This window comes from Bos javanicus, chromosome 2, assembly GCF_032452875.1.
Source record: "Bos javanicus breed banteng chromosome 2, ARS-OSU_banteng_1.0, whole genome shotgun sequence".
Classification (NCBI taxonomy): domain Eukaryota; kingdom Metazoa; phylum Chordata; class Mammalia; order Artiodactyla; family Bovidae; genus Bos; species Bos javanicus.
This window is the reverse complement of record NC_083869.1, coordinates 97,788,231-97,813,394: the sequence shown is the minus strand read 5'-3', so window position 1 is coordinate 97,813,394 and position 25,164 is coordinate 97,788,231. Positions and strand designations below refer to the sequence as shown.

The window sequence follows — 25,164 nt, the reverse complement described above, 5'->3', positions numbered from 1 at the left end:
GTGTTGGTTTTCCTGTTACAGCATATTCATCTCTGCATCACCCTCACTCCCACCTCTGCACCCTTTACACCACCCTTTCTCATAGCCTAACTCTCAAATATTCATATCTACTCTTCAAATATGAATGTGAATTGTGTTTTGCTGCTGATCAGGCTTCCCTGGTGGCTCAGCTGGTAAAGAATCTGCCTGCAACATGGGAGACCTGGGTTCAATCCCTTGCTTGGGAAGATCCCCTGGAGAAGGGAAAGGCTACCCACTCCAGTATTTTGCCCTGGAGAATTCCATGGACTGTACAGTCCATGGGGTCGCAAAGAGTTGGACACAACTGAACGACTTTTACTCTGATCATTTAACTTTAGAAGCATTTGGGATCCAGTGGTGTATTCTTTATAGTGATTTGTTAAATCCCATTGGTACAATTGGTACAGTTTCTAGCACAATCTTATACAAAGGCATTCAACATGTTGTTTTCCCTAATGAGTGAACATAGATGTAAAGAGACTTCTTTATGGTCATTTTCTTTGTTATTAAGGATCATCTTGGCATCCAATGGGAATTAATTTAATTCCATGCTGCTTGGTCATCAGTTATTGGTTTTACCAACTCAACAGGGAAACATTTTAATAGATTTGCAGTTTTATAGACAAAACTCTCTAAAAAAATTTTTGTGTTTTCAAGTTTGGAAGTTGATCATTGCTTGAAGAAAAATGGATTATTATGCTTTTTTAGATGATAAATTTTGTAAAAATGCTGCTTTTTCCTTTTCTAGATATTCTTTATGAGTATGGTTTAATACCAGACCACCTGACTTGCCTCTTGAGAAATTTGTATGCAGGTCAGGAAGCAACAGTTAGAACTGGACATGGAACAACAGACTGGTTCCAAATAGGAAAAGGAGTACATCAAGGCTGTATATTGTCACCCTGTTTATTTAACTTATATGCAGAGTACATCATGAGAAACGCTGGACTGGAAGAAACACAAGCTGGAATCAAGATTGCCAGGAGAAATATCAATAACCTCAGATATGCAGATGACACCACCCTTATGGCAGAAAGTGAAGAGAAACTAAAAAGCCTCTTGATGAAAGTGAAAGTGAAGAGTGAAAAAGTTGGTTTAAAGCTCAACTTTCAGAAAACGAAGATCATGGCATCTGGTCCCATCACTTCATGGGAAATAGATGGGAAAACAGTGGAAACACTGTCAGACTTTATTTTTCTGGGCTCCAAAATCACTACAGATGGTGACTGCAGCCATGAAATTAAAGACGCTTACTCCTTTGAAGGAAAGTTATGACCAACCTAGATAGCATATTGAAAAGTAGAGACATTACTTTGGCAACAAAGGTCCGTCTAGTCAAGGCTATGGTTTTTCCAGTAGTCAGGTATGGATGTGAGAGTTGGACTGTGAAGAAGGCTGAGCACCGAAGAATTGATGCTTTTGAACTGTGGTGTTGGAGAAGCTCTTGAGAGTCCCTTGGACTGCAAGGAGATCCAACCAGTCCATTCTGAAGGAGATCGGCCCTGGGATTTCTTTGGAAGGAATGATGCTAAAGCTGAAACTCCAGTACTTTGGCCGCCTCATGCAGAGTTGACTCATTGGAAAAGACTGTGATGCTGGGAGGGATTGGGGGCAGGAGGAGAAGGGGACGACAGAGGATAAGATGGCTGGATGGCATCACTGACTCGATGGACATGAGTCTCAGTGAACTCTGGGAGTTGGTGTTGGACAGGGAGGCCTGGCGTGCTGCGATTCATGGGGTTGCAAAGAGTCAGACACGACTGAGCAACTGATCTGATCTGATGGTTTACAAAAAGAGAGAATAAAAATGCTACCAGAAGTCATTTTGGGGGGAGAAACAAATACACTAAGTTCCATCTAGGGATGTAGATGGAAAAAAATTGTTAAGTTGGTAAAAATATATTTTTAGCTGATATTAATTTTCCTTTTCACTTACCTCCACTCCCCACTATCCAGTGAGTGACCTCCTGAGATTGCCTAGCTCTATCAAATTAACTTATTTATTGCATTTTAGGCTCTTTTGCCTTTTCTTCCTCGTGTGTGCTAGGTCATGTCCGACTCTTTGCAACCTCATGGACTGTAACCTGCCAGGCTCCTCTGTTCATAGGACTCTCCACACAAGAATACTGGAGAGGGTTGCCATGTCTTCCTCCAGGGGATCTTCCCAACCCAAGGACTGAACTTGCATCTCTTATGTCTCCTGCTTTGTAAGGCAGATTTTTTACCACTAATACCGCCTGGGAAGCCCCTTTCTCTTGCACACTTCGGATATAAACAGGACTTTTTCAAACAAATATTTCACAGGGAAATGATCTTAGGACATTTCTATCAGAAAGACTTTCTTGGTAGAACATTTATGTTCCCTATCGTCCCCCCTCCTCAAGTCTCAGATCCTAGAATATAGTTTCTAATGTGATTATTTTTCTAGCTTATACTTTTATTATTCTGTACATTCAGGTAGCTATTTATTTTTCTGCTGTTAAAAATGTTATTGAATTAGTAAAATATCCCCCAAATCTATAAATACTCTTACAGCAAGTGTTTTGTTAAAATTTTAGAATATTTCATTTTAATGGTATTTATGCTTAGCTTGTTAGATTTACTGTTTTGTACAACTTCTTAAAAAACCTATTTCAAGCATTTATAGCTTCTGTGTTAGTAAAATGGCTTTATGATACTGTTTTTTCTGTAATAGTTAAAAATGTGATTTGAGTTTTCTTTATCATCAACTATAGTTACATAGATTAAACATGAGCTCTTTCCCGTTTTCCAAAGGTCACATCCCCCCAAAATTTATGAACCTATACTTGACAATAAAAGTTATAGTTCAATGAATAAAGGATTTATGAGACCTAGTTAAAGGCAATGAAAAATTTCCTCTTATTGATTGAATAACTGCAGCCTCTGTTTTAGTTTAATTTTTTGGCATTTTCTACTAGACAGCCAGTTGATTATACAGTCATTTTTTAAAGATTTGATTAATTTTCTTAAAAAACAAATTTGTTATAATAATAAGGAACAGTATAGCTGTATAGTGTTGAAAGAACAAAAATAACTGAATCAAACCTTAAGGTTCTTATCTTTTTTAAATCACTATAAGTCAAAACGGTGACCTTTAAAAATCTGAAAATTTGGACTTCCCTGGTGGTCCAGTGGCTAAGACGCCATACACCCAGCACAGGGGGCCCAAGTTCAATCCCTGGTCAGGGAATTAGATTCCACATGCTGTAACTAAGAGCTTGCTTGCCACACCTAAAGATGCTGCATGCTGTAACTAAGACCTGGCACAGCCAAATAAATATTAAAAAATAAATAAAAAATGAAAATCTGAAAATTTAACAGATGTGTTTCTGAGCTTTTACGAAGACGTCAGTATAATTAGAATATTGATATTAATAACACTCATAGAGGCCTATAGATTAATCTTGACTTTAAACATGCTTAAGTGGCTGACTTACTTGGTTTTTAAGAGTAGTCTCAATATAATTGTGAAGGTGACAATTCAGAAAAATAAAGGTTCAGGATAACATGAAATTAAATAAGGTCTGTAGGAGGAACTCCATTTCATAGTGTTTAAACGGTGCAGTTTCACAGTCCAAATGTGGACACGTTTCTCTTGAAAACATATTTTACCTACAAAGAGTTCCATTTTATGTTTTAGAGTGTGAGGAAATGGGCTGTGCAGACACTGGAAATCAAAGTTAGAGGAACAGTTCAGGAATACCAGAGCACTGACTTTTTGGTTCCATTCCTCATGCCAACCTCCAACCCCCCGGGACTGCAGTAGGGTCTTGCTCATACTGAGTTTGTTTCAAAACAGCAGGAGAGTTGGCACACTGTAAAATTCACCTAAATGGAAGCACATAGATTGTTAGTGTAACAGTTTCTCTGGTACTGTAAGTTTTGTGTAAAGGGGAGAAAAAAAGGAATTTGTCTGGTTCCTCAGCTCTGGTCAGGTAAAGCCTATGATAAAAGAACCACTGGAAACATGGTGCCCATTAGAGAACAAAGGGCCAAGAAAATCGGCTCTGAGATGGGCCTCTGTCCAAAGTGCTTTGTGATGACTCTTGGCTCTTGCCAGAATTTGTATCTTAAATTAAAAAAATCAGGCCCTGATAGCATACAAGTGTGTCTGTATGTATGCCTGCCTGTGGGTCTTTGTGTTTCTGTGCACGTGTGTGTGTGCATGTGCGTGTGTGTGTGTGTGTGTGTGCATGCACACATGGTCTTTTTCTGCCTATCTGTATCCATAAGAAATGCTGCAGGAATAAAATATTTGTTCAGAGACATTTACATGCTAAAGACTTGAGTATTTTCATTCATAATTTAAATGAGAAAATTCACTGGAAGCACATAAATTTATGAATTGTTGGTACGGTTTTTCTAGGAGTCATATATGGATGTGAGAGTTGGACTACAAAGAAAGCTGAGCACCAAAGAATTGATGCTTTTGAACTGTGGTGTTGGAGAAGACTCTTGAGAGTCCCTTGGACTGCAAGGAGATCCAACCCGTCCATCCTAAAGGAAATCAGTCCTGAATATTCATTGGAAGGACTGATGCTGAAGCTGAAACTCCAATACTTTGACCACCTGATGCAAAGAACTGACTCACTAGAAAATACCCTGATGCTGGGAAAGATTGAACGTAGGAGGAGAAGGGGATGACAGAGGATGAGATGGTTGGATGGCATCACCGAATCAATGGACATGAGTTTGAGTAAGCTCTGAAAGTTGGTGATGGACAGGGAAGCCTGGCATGCTGCAGTCCATGGGGTTGCAAAGAGTCAGACACGACTGAGCAACTGAACTGAACTGAGCATGAAAAAAACAAACCTATCAGTGATTTCTGGAAAATGCTGGCTATAAAACTCCTCATAGTTTGCAGAATAAAGGAACGTATAAAGGTTCTTAGACATTCCTAGGTTAACTGACAGTAATCAATTAGACACTACCCAGTGGTGCAGTCTTTTGTGATTTTAAGGTCAATTTTCAGTTTTTTAAGAGATAAAAAGAAATATTCTTTTTATATATGAAAATCCCTTTGTTGAATTTTTAAACTATATGATACATTTGTTCATTGAATATTTGAGGAAATTGTGACTACTGAAAACCAAGCCACCTGGCTGGACTCTCCAAGTAGCCTCATTATTAATAAGCTTCACTAACCATCAGAGGCTCAGTGCGTGGTCTGGGCAGACATGAAAAGGTCTCTCGTAGGAACGTGGTAATCTCCAGGAGAAGCTGGCAGGCTGCCATCTTCAAGGCAAAGGGGCAGCCACATTTAGAGGGGTTCACAGTACCTGTGGAAGGAAAAAGTTCTTTCATAAGCGAACAACCAATAAAAAATACAGAGGCACAGTTTGATGGATATAGCTACACATGTGTAAAATCAAATTGTATATGAGAATGTTACCTATCCATGTGCAAAATGAAACTGTAAATGAGGGTGTCACCTGTACATGTTCAATTTACCCGGTCCCTTTAGCATAATCTATACATCACACTACACCTCTTTTTTCCTCCATTTTGCAATTCTGGAATAAATACCTCAGTATTAAAATGTCAGTCAGTAAGAATTATTTTCCTCAAGGCATTATAGAGAAACAAAATGCAGCTCCACTAGGCCGGAAAGCCTTTTAATGAAAACAAAAACAGAAAGCAGCCTTGCCAGATTTTCACGTACCTATACAATCAGATTTATTCGTGGTATAGGCCCGTGAATAGATTTGGAACTACAAAAGTCCTGTCTGCTCACTTTGTAAGAGATGGCTATCTTAATGTTCTTAGGGCAGTGAAGTTGTTTCAGCTTTATCCCAGATGCGTTTCTGTAGCATAAACAAGACTTATTTACTGGATCACCCATGTTATACAGTTTATACAAGCTAGCCTGTCATATTAAGGAATAGCTATACTAGAATATGCAAATATTCTCCTTTGCTTTGAAGAACACCAGTCTCTGAATGAGTTAAATGTTGTATCCACCATAGACCAAAAAATGGATTTTGTTATAAAGGCAGATAATGGCCAAGGTGACACTATAGAGACTTAAATCCTCAGGATTAGTTCTCAGATACATGACATCACAAAAATGGAGAAATATATTGATTACTTATCAGTGTTCAGAAAAGAAGACAAAGACATGTCTCCCTTAGAAGAAAATAGTTTGAATGAATCAACTTATCAAGCAATAACTATATCATTACATATTAACCTTCCTAAAAATATCTTTGCTGCTGCTGCTGCGAAGTCGCTTCATTCGTGTCCGACTCTGTGCGACCCCATAGATGGCAGCCCACCAGGCTTCCCCATCCCTGGGATTCTCCAGGCAAGAACACTGGAGTGGGTTGCCATTTCCTTCTCCAATGCGTGAAAGTGAAAAATGAAAGTGAAGTCGCTCAGTTTTGTCTGACTCTAGCAACCCCATGGACTGCATCCTACCAGGCTCCTCCGTCCATGGGATTTTCCAGGCAAGAGTACTGGAGTGGGGCGCCATTGCCTTCTCCGAAAATATCTTTAAATAGCTCTAAAATATTTCCTGTGTATTTGGCTTTCATAATTGCTATAATATACAATCATGGCTTATATTGATAGTGGGTAGAATTATGGTTTTTCTGACCATATCTGGCTATTGCTTCCCCATGAAAACCATTATATTTTCCACAGAGGTAATATGTGGCTGGGGACATTGCCTCTTATTAAGAATGAAAAAGCACTGTTTACAATAGCCAGGACATGTAAGCAACCTAGATGTCCATCGGCAGATGAATGGATAAGAAAGCTGTGGTACATATACGCAATGGAATATTACTCAGCTATTAAAAATAATGCATTTGAATCAGTTCTAGTGAGGTGGATGAAACTGGAGCCTATTATACAGAGCGAAGTAACTCAGAAAGAAAAACACCAATACAGTATATTAATGCATATATATGGAATTTAGAAAGATGGTAACGATAACCCTATATGTGAGACAGCAAAAGAGAAACAGATGTAAAGAACAGACTTTTGGACTCTGTGGGAGAAGGCGAGGGTGGGATCATTTTAAAGAATAGCATTGAAACATGTATATTATCATATGTGAAATAGATCGCCAGTCCAGGTTCAATGCATGAGACAGGGTGCTCAGGGCTGGTGTGCTGGGATGACCCTGAGGGATGAGATGGGGAGGGAGGTGGGAGGGAGGGTCAGGATAGGGAACACATGTACACCCATGGCTGATCCATGTGAATGCATGGCAAAAACCACCACAATATTGTAGAGTAATTAGCCTCCAATTAAAATAAATAAAAATTTAAAAAATGGTACTAAAAAAAAGGAATGAAAAAGACAAACTTCTCTATTGTTTCCAGACTGATACTTGCTTATACCATAATTATTTTTAAAATGCAAACTGAGCTATGTATTGACTTAAAAGTGGAACTAAAGAAGATATTCCAATCTTATATTCATTGAATGAATGTTCTAGAGTCTACATGATGCTTGAACTTGCCTAGATGTGCAACTGTTTTTTAAAACATAATTGAACACTAGTTATTTAGTATAAACTTCTGGATCTGTGCTTGTAATCCTAAGGATATCATCTAGATTCTTCTTGTCAGTCCCATAGACAATGAGCTTGGTCTTAGTCCAGGCTTTCTCATAAGTATCATCTGAAATATTGTTATAGGGAACAATTACTGACTTATAAATAGTCTCACCAAAAAACTGTTATACCAAGCATACCATATCGCCAGTGATACTTATGCGGTCTCATGGAGATGTGAGAACATTCTGGCCTATGAAGCTATTTCCATCTAACGTGGCTTTGGCTTCTCTCTGTTCTGAAGGACCCCTAGGAGATCCGGGGCAGTTTGGGGATGTCTCCTGGCAGGCCTAAACTAGATTCTGTGGTTGCTGGATTATCCTCAAGTCCTACTACAAATCAGACCCAATTTCGTGAGTCTTTCTAGGATAACCTAGACTCTTGTGAACTTGAGGGAATCTTTGGGAACAACTTTCATCATTAGGTTAAAAGACTAACATCATAATTCGGTGTTTTGTCAACAGTTAAGTCAAGAAGATTTTCTTTGATTTGAAGGAAACGGCAATCCATTCCAGTGTTCTTGCCTGAAGAATCCCAGGGACAGAGGAGCCTGGTAGGCTCCCGTCTATGGGGTCGCACAGAGTGGGACATGATGAAGTGACTTAGCAGCAGCAGCAGCAGAGAAAGAGCAAAATGATGGAAAAATGCAAAAAAATTATTGGTATGAAAGTAGAAGACAATATGTTTTCTTTGATTATTATTTAGTTCTGTCTAATATTACACTCTAGCCATCCTTTTATATTTCATGCCTTAAGAGATAAAGTAGGTTTGGCATCACTTAACTAAGGATAATCCTTAAGACATCATCAGGGAATCTGCATTTCAAATCACTAGGGTAGGTCAAAAGAAAGAGACCTCAGTGTCTTCATCAGTTAATGATACTCATTCCAAAACCATATTGGAATTTGCTACTCCATAAAAAACAGTGGTACACATACTCATAAGTTTGTATGGTATAGAACACACATATGCACAAAATGGTGTTAAAAAAGATGTTCAGGAATCTCTTTGTCTCTATTCTTCTATGATGGGACTCAATTATACTTTTAATAAATAAGTACAGTAAATCAAACATTCATAGTTCAGATAATCTGAACCTTAAATTTTGAATTTCATGTTAAATATGATAATAAACTATGATTAAGTATTTTAATATTTTAGCGATTTGAGAAGCTTTTTGTGTTTAATTTCATTTGGTCTAGCCCTTTTTTATATCTTCAAGAGTAATGAAAAAACACAAAACCTGACCAAATCCTTTTCTGGAACAGCACTTTCCCACAATTTCCTTTTCTCACGGAGGACTAAAACTGGTCTTGACATTTACAATATTAGGAGTCAGAGACCACAAAGCAATGAATGTTTCATATGGCCTACAGCTCTTTGCTCCTGTCTATAGTCTTCTCCTCTGGTTCCTGCCCTCACTTTGTGGGTTTTATGCACATGCTCACATCCATGCACAGGGAATAGGGGAGAAGGTACAGTGGAAGACATGGGAAGGTGGTAAGAATGTGAAAGAGGAAAGAGAAATATTACGTGCTCCTAAAGCAGAGATTCTTACAAGCAGGGGTTCTTGTAGTAAAGGGAGTCTCCTTACTGTCATCTAAAAAGTCTTCCTCCTCATCCTCCTTTCTCAGTCTCCTCTTGGTCTCCTCATCATAAATGATACCCAGCAGGTTGGCTGGACTCTCACTTTCCCCATGACACAGCTCATTCAGCCGGACGCCGATTGCCTACCATGAACAGAAAAAGAATGAAACAGCGTGAGGTATATGTCAGACTGTAAAAGAGGTTCTCACATTACAGAGGTCGCCGGCAATCAATTCATGGGGATTGTCTTCAGCGTAAGTTTCCTCTGTTTGTCATAGTGTTGTTACCACCACATTTCCCAACATGGGAATCCAGGGAAGGAAGGCACTAATGCTGTCTCCAAGGTCATTGAGCCTAAAGACTTATAGGAACTGGAATGGTATTTATTCTCACACAAAACTTTTTCTGAAAGTATTTTTATTCCTCAAAGGTCATTTATTTTATAGATCTCACATAAGGGAGTATGCAGTTGTATTTTCTTTTAACTATTTTTATTTATTTAAAACGTTTTTTTATTTTTTTTTTTCTGGCCATGCTGCATGGCACATGGGATCTTAGTTCTCCACTTCAGTTCAGTTGCTCAGTCATGTCTGACTCTTTGTGACCCCACAGACCACAGCATGCCAGGCCTCCCTGTTCACAACCAACTCTCAAAGCTTGCTCAAACTCATGTCTATCAAGTTGATGATGCCATCCAACCATCTCATCCTCTGTCGTCCCCTTCTCCTACCGCCTTCAATCTTTACCAGCATCGGGGGCTTTTCCTATGAGTCAGTTCTTCACATCAGGTGGCCAAAGTATTGCAGTTTCAGCTTCAGCATTAGTCCTCTTAATGAATATTCAGGACTGATTTCCTTTATGATGGACTGGTTGGATCTCTTGCAGTCCAAGGGACTCTCAAGGGTCTTTTCCAACACCACAGTTCAAAAGCATCAATTCTTCAGTGCTCAGCTTTCTTTATGGTCCAACTCTCACATCCATAAATGACTACTGGAAAAATCATAGCTTTGACTAGACAGACCTTTGTTGGTAAAGTAATGTCTCTGCTTTTTAATATGCTGTCTAGGTTGGTCACAGCTTTTCTTCCAAGGAGCAAGTGTCTTTTAATTTCATGGCTGGAGTCACCATCTGCAGTGATTTTGGAGCCCCCAAAATAAAGTCTCCCACTGTTTCCATTATTTCCCCATCTAACCCATGCTTCTTGCATTGGAAGTGCAGAGTGTTAACCACTGGACCATCAGGGAAGTCCTGTATAGTTGTTTTTAATGGAGGATTTTGCTGCAGCAAAAAATAAGAAGTCACATTTCCTCAGAATGTTTCTGATCATGCAATTTTATGAGGATAGCAGTGTTATGCTAATGAATTTGGAGGCTGGCATGACTTCTAGAACTGCAATTTTATTTGTATCTTTCATCATATATGCAATCAAAATTTTCTTATATACTTTGTTTCCCCCTCATGATATGCTATGAATTAGAAATATTAACTATTCTTTTGAAATATTAACTATTCTTTTGATAGTGTCCTGAACATCAACATTAGAAACATGACTTTTACCTCAACACATAAACAACATTGGCTTTTATAAGGTATTCACAAAACCAATGCTTACTATCTGTTCTTCGGAGTCATCATGTACTAACATCTGATTTTAAAAAAAGAATTTCCCCCCAAAAAAGAGACAAAATATGCTACCTCTAATTCCTTTCACATTCTAATTACATGTTGTATAGAATAAAAGAAGAGACACATACATAGGAAAAAGACTCAAAAAGATAAAATGAGCACTGAACTTGGTCTGACAGTGTGATTACTCTGTGCATTGGTAAGAACAAAATTCCAGCTAATTTTCTTCTTCCCTCCCGCATCATCCTTTTCAAATATTTAGAAAAACGACTAAATTCTGGGCATGCAAGAGATTTGATTTTCTGTTGGAAAGTTACAAAAATATGTCCGTGTGTGCATGTGCATGCTGTCGCATCTGACACTTAACGATCCTATGGACAATAGCCTGTAAGGCTCCTCTGTCGATGGAATTTTCCAGGTAAGAATACTGGAGCAGGTTGCCATTTCCTACTTCAGGGAATCTTCCTGACCCAGGGATTGAACCCACATTTCCTGTGTCTCCTGCGTTGGCAGGTGGATTCCTTACCACTGAGCCACCTGGGAAGCTCAAAAGATATGTCTAGAGCTCTTCAAATAAAAACACACTTTGTTTGAACATCTTGGTTATTTGAGAACAAAGGGGTCTCCTTAAAGTCTGCAATTGAGGAGTAACAAAAACCACATCAATACAAAAGAAATGCAGCTCAGTTGCTAACTTGAGAAGTTTTAAGCAAACAAAACAAAACGTGAAAGCAAAAACCACCACCTCAACAGAAAGCCTTGTCCTGATGCTACTATTTTAGAAATTCTAAAGAAGTGTTAGGTGGTTAGAATAGGAAAAAGGAGTCCAGAATGGCGGTGGCTAAAAGACAAAGAAGGGAAAAGCCTGTGAAAACAGAACAAAGGAAGGTCTGAGGACAGGAGTGAGGACCTCAGGTAAAACCAACAGCACTCCTGGCTAGCCCAATTTACATAGGGCAGGCCCAGGGGGAGGAGAAAAAACCTATGAAAAGAGGAACCAAAATTGAGCTGGGGGCTTCTCTTCTCTTTGAGTCTTCTGGGTCGACTCCCTCTCACACCTCAAGGATATATTTTCTTTTGCTTTCTTAATAAAACTGAGCTGTAACACGAAGCTGTAACACTGGTCCGTCCATTGCTTCAAATTTTTGCTGTAACAAGGAAATTTACATGGGGCTGTAACACTGGTCTGTCCGTCACTTCAAATTTTTGCTGTGGCGAGAAAGAACCGAGGAAATTACACACTCCCCTAACAGAAGGAAACAAGGAATTATGAGTCTGAGCAAAGCCAGAAGACTTAATAGTGAGAGTCAAGGGGAGAAAAAATCTACATTGATCTCCCCCGGATTCTGAAACCAAGCAATTTAAGTTAAACCCACAGTTCACAAAACTTAGAAGGTTTCTCAAAAAATGAACTTACTTGGGATAATATAAAATATCTAAATAATAACTTAGAGCTCTACATCTCTTTCAAGACAAGAAAAGTGCCTTAGGGATATGATTATTCCTTCTTCATTCATCAAATATTTATTATGCGAGGTAGTTTGTTAGTTATTAAATAAAACATAAAGTTGAATAAACTGTTATAGTGCATCAGTGTCTTTATTAATATGCCTGAGTAGATTATAAACTTTCATAAAGAAGTATCACTGTTTGGCAATTAGGAAAGTTAGGTTGAAAAACCCGCTCAAGGTCACTCAGCAGCCTTGAACTGGGATTCAAACATAGATTCTCAAGAATTGGTGTTAGGCTAATGGGAAAGGGAAAAGCGGATATTTCAGATGGAGAGTTCCCAAAGACCCATATTCAGGGACATGCACTGACGTGTTCAGAGACTATCAACTAAGCCACTTGGTTGAAGCACCATTTTCTGAGCAGAAATAATGTGCCTGAGGGCTTGGAAAGGTAAATCGGGACCAGATTCCACAGTTCTTGAAGCTGGACTTCATTTTGCATTCTGAAGGATGAAAGGCAGTTTTTGAGCAGGGGAGAAGCGTTATCACTCCTTCCAGGGACACCATGCTAGCTGTCTAAAAATGTAGAGACAAACCATTTATCCTGCTTTCAAAATTTAGTATCATAACTTATCATTGAACACCTCTTAGATGTAAAGGATTGAGATAAATGTCCTTTAGGTACATCAGCTCATTGACTTCATCATCTATAATCTTGGTGTGATTTGAATAAAGGTTGTGGAAAGAGCTGAGATGCCAGGCTGAGCAATTTGGGTTTTTATCCCCAGGGAAAAGGAGGGCCACTGAAGCACTATACCGTGATTTGCATTTTAGCCTAATCATTCTGACAGCAGTTTGGAGAATGAATTGGAAGGAGAGAGTCTGGAGGCTGGGAGATGAGATATGAATGTTCTGCTTTTAGACGGGCTATGCCAAAGGGAGATTTTATTGGCAGTGTGTAGGATGGGTCAGAGAGGGGAGATTGTGGGAGGAAACCAAATAGGAAAATACTTTAGTCACACAGAGGAGAAGTAATGAAGATCTGACCTCAAAGGGCATCAGTGACACGGAAGAGGTGGAATCAATAAGGAAAGGAGGTTGAGAATATGTTTAAAGACTGTCATTTCAGATGATGGTAGTTCTATCAAAAAGAATAGAAAATTCAAGAGGGGTTACAGATGGGGGTGTGTTTAAATGGAGAGAAGCATTTCAGTTTGGTCAGATTTAGTTTCAGAACATTAAGTAAATGCCTCCAAAGTACAGTTGGTGAAGTTGGTCAGGGATCTGAAAAGTGCTATGGATAGAGAACTGGGTACTTCTAGCTCTAACACAGGAATAAATGCAAGCCTGGTGGAGATCATACAGGAAGAACTGATAAGAGATGCTGAGAATGTTTACATTTACAGGGAGGAAAGAGGCAGAGGATCAGAAAGGGAGCCAGAAGAGATAATAATGTCTAACTTTGTAGATTTATTGGGAAGATTAAATGAATTATTTCCCCCTGAAATGTTTTGTTCAGTGCTTGGTACATAACAGATACTCAGATTATCTCCCAAACAAATGAACAAACAGAAACTCAAAACGTCTTCACTTTACTCGGCCTAATTTTTATAGAAGAAAATCAAAAGCTCACGTCTCCCCACTGGTAGAAGAGCTTGGCAGCATTCCACTGCAACTTCTGGTTCCGCTTGTTGCCCACAATGGGGGACCGTCCCCTGGAAAGGCCTTTCTTAGTGATGTTCACATGATGTCCTTTCATCCACTCTGGCCAGTTGCCACGGTTGCAGCGGTGCACAAAACGGGCACATTCCAGGAACAATGCTGCTCTGGCTACCACCGGTGCTTCCTGAGTAGGGTTGTTAAGGAAAGAGTAATGTGGGATTAAGAAACAATGAATCTGACCTTAAAGCCAATGCCTATGTACTCTTAGCTTATTTTTGCCTTTGTATTTTGATTTGGTTTAGCCATATTTCCCCTGTGGCTCAGCAGTAAGGAATCCACTTGCAATGCAGGAGCCACAGGAGACAGGGATTTGATCCCTAAGTCAGGAAGATCCCCTGGAGAAGGAAATGACAGCCCACTCCAGTATTCTTGCCTGGAGAATCCCATGGACAGAGGAGCCTGGCGGGCTACAGTCCCTAGGGTCACAAAGAGTCAGACACAATTGAGCGACTTAGCAGCAGCAGCGATATTTCCCAGGGTAGTGTTAACATGGTTACAGTAGTAGTGGGAAATCTGGAAAATGAATCCATGAAGGCAAATTTGAGTATTGAATAATGAGACATTTTAAGTCGGTTTCTGCATGTACTTTTCTCCTTTTGGAGAATCTCAAGTAATTCCATGACTATCTTTTCATATTTCAGAGACAGTGGGGATTTGAGTGTGAAATCACTTTTAATAAGGAGATTTTAAATATGAAGCTTTTTTAAACCTAAAATTAGCATGATGAAAACATACATTCAATTTCTAGAACTAGATATAGATTAACCAAAGATGTCAGTTTTTTAAGGACCTTCCACAAACTCAAAGGACATGCAACTGCTCTCTCACTTTGGCTAATAAGAAAAAGAAGAGCTTACTATATCAGGCTGAGTTGTGAGGATAAACAGAATAAAATGGGGCCTGAAATGAGAAAAAAACAAATAAATGAATGAATGAATAAATAAACTCGGTTGAGTTAGTCTCTTTCTCTAATTTTTCATAAACAGATCAAATTCTGCTTAAATAGGAATGGTTTCAATTGAAAATGTTTGACAAAGAGGAAATTGCTTAATTGGTAAATGAAAAACAGCATTTCTTCAGGAAAACAAAAATATGACTCCGTCTTGTCAAGATGTGCTTGAAAAATAAAAGCAAGAACTTTTTGTTAATATCCAGAAACTTATAAGAGTAAGATATCTACTCTTTAGAAGCCAAGAAAAATTTAATATGGGAAAGAATGTGAAGTTTCCCATAGGTCAACAGGTCACAAAAAATACATACATCAAACATTTACTTGTGTCAGTTAAAATATATATATATATATAACAATATTTGCTATCATCTTGAAAGTGAAAGTTGCTAAATCATGTCTGATTCTTTGCAAACCCAAGGACTATACAGTCCATGGAATTCTCCAGGCCAGAATACTGGAGTGGGTAGCCTTTCCCTTCTCCAGGGGATCTTCCTAACACAGGGATCAAACCTAGGTCTCCCACATTGAAAGCAGATTCTTTACTAGCTAAGCCACAAGGGAAGCCCAAGAATACTGGAGTGGGTAGCCTATCCCTTCTCCAGGGATCTTCTTGACCCAGGAGTTGAACTGGGGTCTCCTACATTGCAGGTGGATTCTTTACCAGATGAGCTATCAGGGGGAAGCCCTTGCTATCATCTTAGAGTTACCTAATGAATCCCATGTCCCATGTCCCACATATTTTCAAATGGAAACAGTTTTCATGATTCAAGTAATAGCATTCTTAACAATGCCTCAATCTATAATGTCAAAATAGGTGCTAATGTATAGAGAATATCAATTATGTTCCAACTAGTTTTTATAAATTGTAATTCTTAATTATCATAACAACCCTATGAAATAATATCCTCATTTTAATATTTTTTAATACGAGGTATAACTTTTCCACTCTTATGTTGCTGGGAAGAAGCAGACATGAGATTCATTTTCAGGTCTCTCATGCTCAGATCTGTACCTCTTTGCTATCTTCAAGATCTTAATTCATGGTCATATACACACCTGGGGAACAGATAATTTCTAGAATGCATGTAGAAAGTTACTGTTTAAAAATGGAACATTAATGTCATGTAAAACACAAGTAAGCACATAATTTTCCCATTTAAAATATATTTTATGGTCCATCCATCTGAATCATCAATGAATAAAGGCAACTGACCTTTGCTGTTTTGTTCATTTCTCTCCCTATCCTCACCTCAAGTGCTCTGTGATCCACTTATGTCAAACTGGTTAGTCTCCCAGATATGACATCTCATACCTTTCCATGTTTTGTTTCCATCACTTGCAGAGCCTTTAAGCCCCTTTTCTATCTAGCAGATTCTCACTTGTAAGCTTCAGTTTAGTTATCTCCTCTAAGAAGATTTCCTTAATCCCTTCCTCTTCAGGCAGAGGCAGTTACTTCATACTGTCTGGTAACACACTATCTCAAATACCCTGGATGTTTCAAGCAAGTTAGCCCTTTAAGCATTTTTCCATTGTTTACAACTTAAACGAAACTATCAAGAATCCTAGTAAGAAATTTAATTATGTTGGGACTTAATTTTACAAAAAATATGACATATTGCCATTGAAGATAAAGTTAATCTATGTGCAGTTAATCTAAGGCAGAATAGAAGATAAACACAATGATGAACATCTATCATTAATAAAAGATGGACACTGATGATGAGAAACTATCCTCAACTTTACTGGTGCCAAGACTTGATAGCAGGTCAGAAGGATAGAAAGACTTTAGAATGCAAAGGCTTAGATGAATTTCTGCATTAAACTTATCATTACCATAGTGCCATAACATCCCAACTAAAGATCTATACTCTTTCCTTGTATTAAATATTCAGTTTACTAAAGATTTCAGATATGCTAATCTGCATTTGGAAAAGCCTGGAATATCTATCTCTAAAAAGGAGCTTCAGTCTGGAAGGCAAGGCAAGTGATGCAAATCTATTCTTATCATGTCACATTTTGACACATTTCCAATATAAAGCAATGAGATTCATTGCTTAATGACAGGAAGGCAGAAACAACACTGCTGGAATAGCATTAGGTGATGAACTTCAGCTCTTTCATGATTAATGAGCATAAAAACTTAACCTAATTCAAATGTATGGGGCAGAGATTTTTTTTTTCACATATTTCGTTTAACTATTAAATTGCACTGAGAAGACTAACAGAAGATGAATAAAAAACCCAGACTGTGCTATGTAAGGCTTCCCATGTAGGTTGGCTTGGCTTCTTTAGCAAATATGTTTTATTTGCTTAGGAAACTTAAGGCATTTTGAATCAAAAACAATTTTAATTATCTGCTCTCAAAAGCTTCTTATGATAAAACCCAGACATTATCAGTTATTGGCCCTAAGAAATCCTACTTTAAGTTGGAAAACAGAACTGAGACCATTATCAAAATAATTCCCATTAATTGACTATATAGCACAACATTAAAGGGAAGGTTAGTTATTATTGATAATTTGATTCATGTAAATTGCCAAACTCAGTAACTTTTGGAAATGTCACTGTCTGCATTAAGGGATGATGACACAGAGTAACTCAAATATTGCCTTCTTATTATAAACCTCGCAAATCTTGTAGGTGAAAGCAGACTTGGGGATCCTCTAGTCAAGAGGACACTGAGTACTAACAATTTCTGTGGTACTGTAGTGTGTGTGTTACTGTACGGACAATGGAGGGTGCTGGTGTAGTATAAAGCTAAGGACTCAACTGTGCGTCCTCATAGAAGATCCTTGGCAATAAGAACCGACTTCACACTGTATGTGAAAGAGTAGTCAAGGCATTATATTGTGGGTGTGGCTATAGGAATTATTTTCCTTATAAGTTCCTTTCAAAGTGTAAGTTAGAAAGTATTGATTTGAGGAGCAGGGTTATGGAATACCTTAGACAAAGGATTCTTCCTGGACATAAAGGAAAGTTGGTTTTTCCTCTTTTGATGGACTTGCCTCTTAATGGCTCAGAGCAATCTCATGAAGCAGCAAAACAATGGAGACATGACAGAATGGGCAGGGATGGATTCACATCACGGAGAAAAACAGCACAAATGGAGAAAAATGAATCAGAAGAAGGCTGCATGGATGAAGAGAACCATGGAGTTTCAGAGACACAGTCAAAACTGAACATCAAAACAAACTTTGGTACTGTTGGTATACCACAGAGAATTTTGCTGGTGGTCCTAAAAGAAAACTAGGCAGATTTAAATTCTTTCTGATTAACATGTCTGCCAGATCACCTTTCTATTCTGTGTTCCATAATGCCACAGAGCAGCTTCAGTTCCATTATGTCATAACTTTGCAGTTGCCAGAAAAGCAAGAAGCAATTTGAACTGGTGAGATAAAATGTTAGGTTGAACTTTATGGAATCTCTAAGTTTGCTGGTCAAATATAGTACCATATCATCAATTTCATATGGTTTGGTTTTATATACGGTGTTGTCTGCAATGGTTACAGAGCTGTCTATTTAAAATTACAAAACATCATGCATTATGCAGTAAGTTATTTCTCTAACATTCTTCAGCTAGAAAACTTCAAGTATCAGGCTATTTCCCCTTGACTTCTTTTGGCACTTTTTCCTGCATTTGATAAGATTGTTATGTATATTGAATGTTTCCTTTATGAAGGTAAAGCAGAGAACTAGAATACTAATTCAAACAGCTGTGCTTTATTTTGCCTGGGGACGTAGAAAATATCGTTACCAAGATATGATGGTTAATTGAAGGTTATAATTGCGATACATTCCTTCCCCTGAAGGACTTATGTAAACTTGTTATGTAAGAAGAAACCCTGATTGATCCTGAAAACTCATAACAACACCAGGGCAGGAACTGTTTTAAAGACAATGTTTTATGTTGGTTCCTGGGGAATTACATAATATTTTTATTGCCTTACAATAAAATGTAAAGCTCTTGCTGGTGTAAGATACTTATTTATTTAAGACCACTGGGAATAAGCAGGCATTGTGGGTCTTAGTGTATGCTGGAACCTTGTTTGCTGGAGGGCACGTGCTTGTGAGCCAGTATTTATTACTTAGCTTGTATTGAATTCTCTGCCCGAGATCATTAAGCAACTGACAGGCTGTCTCTGTCCCTGCGCATTCCTGCAGTAGCTGCGGGCAACTGAAATGATTCAGTGTCAGGCTAGATGCAGGCATTTCAGTTGAGTACGTAGTTTGGCTGGGTTGGCATTTTAACACTCAGATCATGCTAATATCTTGCATAATTGTTTTAAAAACCAAATAAGGACTCCTATTTCTGACAATATGATGGATTAAGTGTGAAGACAAACATCTTTTGGTTTAGACATTTAAAAGTGCTGGATAAAATATCCAAATTTTTTTCACTTTATTTTTGCTTTTGCTTCTGATATGAGATGATAGACCATTGAAAAGTAGAAATTACAAGAAAATTCAATTCTAGAGTGAAGGCAGGGAGAAAGGTGTGAACTAGTGAAGGAATATTTGCTCTGAGGGTTTCTATTGACTATGGCAAGACCGGAGTATGGGTTTTCAATGGACCACAAATTAAATGTCAGTATTCATGTGGAGTGGAGGGTCAGGCCACATACTCCTTTATAAAGCCAATATCCCAGGTGGGAGTATTTTTTTTTATTAAACTTCAGTTGAGAGAGCTACTGCCAGTAGATCATCACCAAAGAAATGTCTGAAAGGTTTCTTTTAGAAGAAGGACATAGATCCTAGGAAGGAATGTCTGAGATGCAAGGAGAAATGGTGAGCAAAGACTATACTCAGCTCTTGGGCAAATTTAAAAATTATTTTCCTAACAACTAATAAAAATAAAGTTTACTTTGTCAATGTTAAAACAAAAACAGAGAACTAAATCTTGGACAACTGGCATTAAAACCCTCTACAGTCTTTTATTATTTGCATGAAGAGTAAAGATATTCATTAATTTTAGACTGCATTGAGTTAAATATGCATGCAATTTTAAAAATATAAATAGAATATAACAAATTTCAAACTGATAAGGGAAATGAATAAAACAAAGCTAAACCAAAGCAAAGAAAAATCCAACATAATTCAAAAGAAGGCATGAAATTGAAACAAGAACACACATACAATGAAACAGTAAAAAAAAATGTGGTAAGTAGTCCGAAGAAGACAGAACTGAATCTATATAAGTAAATATAATCTGTGCAAATGTACTAAACTTTCTAGGGAAAAAGATCATTAAAATGGTTTAAAATTCAAATACTTGTTTTCTATAAGAGATAAAACTAAAACACAAAGATATAGAAATGTTGAAAGGATTTACAAAAAGATATACAAGTCCAATGCTAAACTACTAAACTTGTTTCAACTGTATTAATATTAAAGAAAAATATATCCTTATATACTAAAAATAAATTGGGTCACTAGGTAGTGAAAAGGCCCTGATGCTGGGAAAGACTGAAGGAAGGAGGAGAAGGGGACGACAGAGGACAGATGGTTGGATGGCATTACTGACTTAATAAGACTGTGAGCAAGCTCCAGGAGATGGTGAAGGACAGGGTAGCCTGGTGTACTGCAGTCCACGGGGTCACAACGAGTTGGACATGACTGAGTGACTGAACAAGAACAAGGTAGTGATAATATTTTTATAGGACCTGATACATATTATATTTCTAAACTACCTGCCTCCTCTAAATCAATAAAACAAAAATTGCTGGAACTTCAAGGTAAATGGATAACTCTGCCATCAAATCCCTTACCAATATACAGTGGAAGTGACAAATAGATTCAAGGGATTAGATCTGATAGAGTGCCTGAAGAACTATGGATGGAGGTTCGTGACATTGTACAGGAGGCAGTGATCAAGACCATCCCCAAGAAAAAGAAATGCAAAATGGTTGTCTGAGGAAGCCTTACAAATAACTGAGAAAAGAAGAGAAGTGAAAGGCCAAGGAGAAAAGAAAGATATACCCATTTGGAATGCTATTCCAAAGAATAGTAAGGAGAGATAAGAAAGCCTTCCTCAGTGATCAATGCAAAGAAATAGAGGAAAAAAATAGAATGTGAAAGACTAGAGATCTCTTCAAGAAAATTGGTATCTCTTCAACAGATACCAAGGGAACATTTCATGCAAAGATGGGCACAATAAAGGACAGAAATTGTATGGACCTAACAGACGCAGAAGATATTAAGAAGAGGTGGCAAGAATACACAGATGAACTATACAAAAAAGATCTTCATGACCCAGATAACCATGATGGTGTGATCACTCACCTAGAGGCAGGAGGCAGACATCCTGGAATGTGAAGTCAAGCGGGCCTTAGGAAGCATCACTACAAACAAAGCTAGTGGAGGTGATGAATTCCAGCTGAACTATTTCAAACCCTAAAAGATGATGCTGTGAAAGTGCTGCATTCAATATGCCAACTAATTTGGAAAACTCAGCAGTGACCACAGGACTGGAAAAGATCAGTTTTCATTCCAATCCCAAAGAAAGGCAATGCCAAAGAAGGCTCAAACTACTACACAATTGCACTCATCTCACATGCTAGTAAAGTAATGCTCAAAATTCTCCAAGCCAGGCTTCAACAGTACATGAACCATGAACTTCCAGATATCCAAGTTGGATTTAGAAAAGCCAGAGGAACCAGAGATCAAATTGTTAACATCCACTGGATCATCGAAAAAGCAAGAGAATACCAGAAAAACATCTGCTGCTGCTGCTGCTGCTAAGTCGTTTCAGTCGTGTCCGACTCTGTGCAACCACATAGACGGCAGTCCACCAGGCTCCCCTGTCCCTGGGATTCTCCAGGCAAGAACACTGGAGTGGGTTGCCATTTCCTTCTCCAATGCATGAAAGTGAAGTCGCTCAGTCGTGTCCAACTCCTAGCAACCCCATGGACTTCAGCCCACCAGGCCCCTCCATACATGGGATTTTCCAGGCAAGAGTACTGAGTGGGTTGCCATTGCCTTCTCCGAGAAAAACATCTACTTCTGCTTTATTGATTATGCCAAAGCCATTGACTGTGTAGATCATAACAAACTGTGGAAAATTCTTAAAGAGATGGGAATAACAGACCACCTGACCTGCCTCCTGAAAAATCTGTATGTAGGACAAGAAGCAACAGTTAGGAGCAGACATGGAACAACAGACTGATTCCAAATAGGAAAAGGAGTACGTCAAGTCTGTATATCCTCACCCTGCTTATTTAACTTACATGCAGAGTACATCATGAGAAATGCTGGACTGGAAGAAACACAAGCTGGAATCAAGACTGCCGGGAGAAATATCAATAACCTCAGACATGCAGATGATACCACCTTTATGGCAGAAAGTGAAGAACTAAAGAGCCTCTTGAGAAAGTAAAAAAGGAGAGTGAAAAAGTTGTCTTAAAACTCAACATTCAGAAAACTAAGATTATGGCATCCTGTCCCATCAGCTCATAGCAAACAGATGGGCAAACAATGGAAACAGTGAGAGACTTTATTTTGGGGGGCTTCAAAATCACTGCAGATGGTGAATGCAGCCATGAAATTAAAAGACTTGTTTCTTAGAAGAAAAGCTATGACAAACCTCAGTTCAGTTCAGTTCAGTTGCTCAGTCATGTCTGACTCTTTGCAACCCCATGGACTGCAGCATGCCAGGCCTCCCTGTCCATCACCAGCTCCCAGAGTTTACTCAAAGTCATGTCCATTGAGTCAGTGATACCATCCAACCATCTCATCCGATCTCATCCCCTTCTCCTCCTGCCTTCAATCTTTCCCAGCATCAGGGTCTCTTCAAATAAGTCAGTTCTTCATATCAGGCGGCCAAAGGATTGGAGTTTCAGCTTTAGCATCAGTCCTTCCAATGAATATTCAGGACTGATTTCCTTTAGGATCTCCTTGGATCTCCTTGCAGTCCAAGGGACTCTCAAGAGTCTTCTCCAACACCACAGTTCAAAGGCATCAGTTCTCCGGTGCTCAGCTTTCTTTAATAGTCCAACCCTCACATCCATACATGACTACAGGAAAAACCATAGCTTTGACTAGATAGACCTTTGTTGGCAAAGTAATGTCTCTGCTTTTTAATATGCTGTCTAGGTTGGTCATAGCTTTTCCTCCAAGAAGCAAGTATCTTTTAATTTTATGGCTTCAGTCACCATCTACAGTGATTTTTGGAGCCCCCCAAAATAAAGTCTGGCACTGTTTCCACTGTTTCCCCATCTACTTGCCATGAAGTGATAGGACCAGATGCCATGATCTTAGTTTTCTGAATGTTTACCAACCTAGACAGAATAGTAAGACAGGGACTCTTGAGAGTTCCTTGGACTGCAAGGGGATCCAATCAGTCCATCCTAAAGGAAATCAGCCCTGAATATTCATTGAAAGGAGCGATGCTGAAGCTGAAACTCCAGTCCTTTGGCCACCTGATGCAAAAAACTGACTCATTTGAAAAGACCCTGAAGCTGGAAAAGATTGAAGGTGGGAGGAGAAGGGGACGACAGAGTATGAGATGGTTGGATGGTATCACTGACTCTATGGACATGAGTTTGAGTAAGCTCCAGGAGTTGGTGATGGACAGGGAAGTCTGGAGTGCTGCAGTCCATGGGGTCTCAAAGAGTCGGACATGATGAGTGACTAAACTGACTTGGCATCTCAGATTAAGTTGTGAGGAGAAAAAAATAAGGATGTAGAAGACTTGAATATGAAATACCATACCCTGATAGACCTAGAGGGAATATGTTAAGTGAAATAAGTTAAACAGAAAAAGAAAAATACTGTATGATTTCACTGATATTTGGAATCTAAAAAACAAACAAACAAAATGTACAAACAAAACAGAAACAGACATAGAAAACTGGTGCTTGCCAGAAGTACGGAGTTGAGTGAGGAATGGGGCTTAGGTGAAACAGGTGAAGAGGATTAAAAGTTTCAAGTTTTCAATTATAAAATAAATAAGTCATTGGGATATAATGTACAGTATAGGGAATATAGTCAATAATATATAATAACAAGAAACACCTGGAGTAACAGGAACATTTGGACTTGGAATACAGAATGAAGCAGGGCAAAGACTAATAGAGTTTTGCCAAGAAAATGCACTGGTAATAACAAACACCCTCTGCCAACAACACAAGAGAAGACTCTACACATGGACATCACCAGATGGTCAACACAGAAATCAGACTGATTATATTCTTTGCAGCCAAAGATGAAGAAGCTCTATACAGTCAGCAAAAACAAGACCAGGAGCTGACTGTGGCTCAGATCATGAGCTCCTTATTGCCAAATTCAGACTTAAATCGAAGAAAGTAGGGGAAACCACTAGATCATTCAGGTATGACCTAAATCAAATCCCTTATGATTATACAGTGGAAGTGAGAAATAGATTTAAGGGCCTAGATCTGATAGATAGAGTGCCTGATGAACTATGGACGGAGGTTCATGACATTGTACAGGAGACAGGGATCAAGACCATCCCCATGGAAAAGAAATGCAAAAAAGCAAAATGGCTGTCTGGGGAGGCCTTACAAATAGCTGTGAAAAGAAGAGAAGTGAAAAGCAAAAGAGAAAAGGAAAGATATAAACATTTGAATGCAGAGTTCCAAAGAATAGCAAGAAGAGATAAAAAAGCCTTCCTCATTGATCAATGCAAAGAAATAGAGGAAAACAACAGAATGGGAAAGACTAGAAATCTCTTCAAGAAAATTAGAGATACCAAGGGAACATTTCCTGCAAAGATGGGCTCGATAAAGGACAGAAATGGTATGGACCAAACAGAAGCAGAAGATATTAAGAAGAGGTGGCAAGAATACACAGAAAAACTGTACAAAAAAGATCTTCACAACCCAGATAATCACGATGGTGTGATCACTGACCTAGAGCCAGACATCCTGGAATGTGAAGTCAAGTGAGCCTTAGAAAGCATCACTATGAACAAAGCTAGTGGAGGTGATGGAATTCCAGTTGAGCTATTTCAAATGCTGAAAGATGATGCTGTGAAAGTGCTGCACTCATTATGCCAACAAATTTGGAAAACTCAGCAGTGACCACAGGACTGGATTGGATTTCATTCCAATCCCAAAGAAAGGCAATGCCAAAGAATGCTCAAACTACCGCACAATTGCACTCATCTCACACGCTAGTAAAGTAATGCTCCAAATTCTCCAAGCCAGGTTTCAGCAGTACATGAACCGTGAACTTCCAGATGTTCAGGCTGGTTTTAGAAAAGGCAG

At 38.6% G+C, this 25,164-nt stretch overlaps 1 protein-coding gene across 15 annotated transcripts in view; it reads right to left on the bottom strand.

Annotated features, from left to right (window-relative positions):
• Positions 1 to 25,164, bottom strand: part of UNC80 (unc-80 homolog, NALCN channel complex subunit) — a 231,215-nt gene that overhangs the window by 110,042 nt on the left and 96,009 nt on the right. For all 15 annotated transcript variants that reach the window (XM_061383689.1, XM_061383579.1, XM_061383649.1 and 12 more), the window contains exons 23-25: positions 13,901 to 14,113; positions 9,198 to 9,333; positions 5,188 to 5,321 (exon numbers count right to left, since the gene is read on the bottom strand). In XM_061383689.1, coding sequence (XP_061239673.1) covers positions 5,188 to 5,321; positions 9,198 to 9,333; positions 13,901 to 14,113 — 483 coding nt within the window. The remainder of the gene's footprint in view (positions 1 to 5,187; positions 5,322 to 9,197; positions 9,334 to 13,900; positions 14,114 to 25,164) is intronic.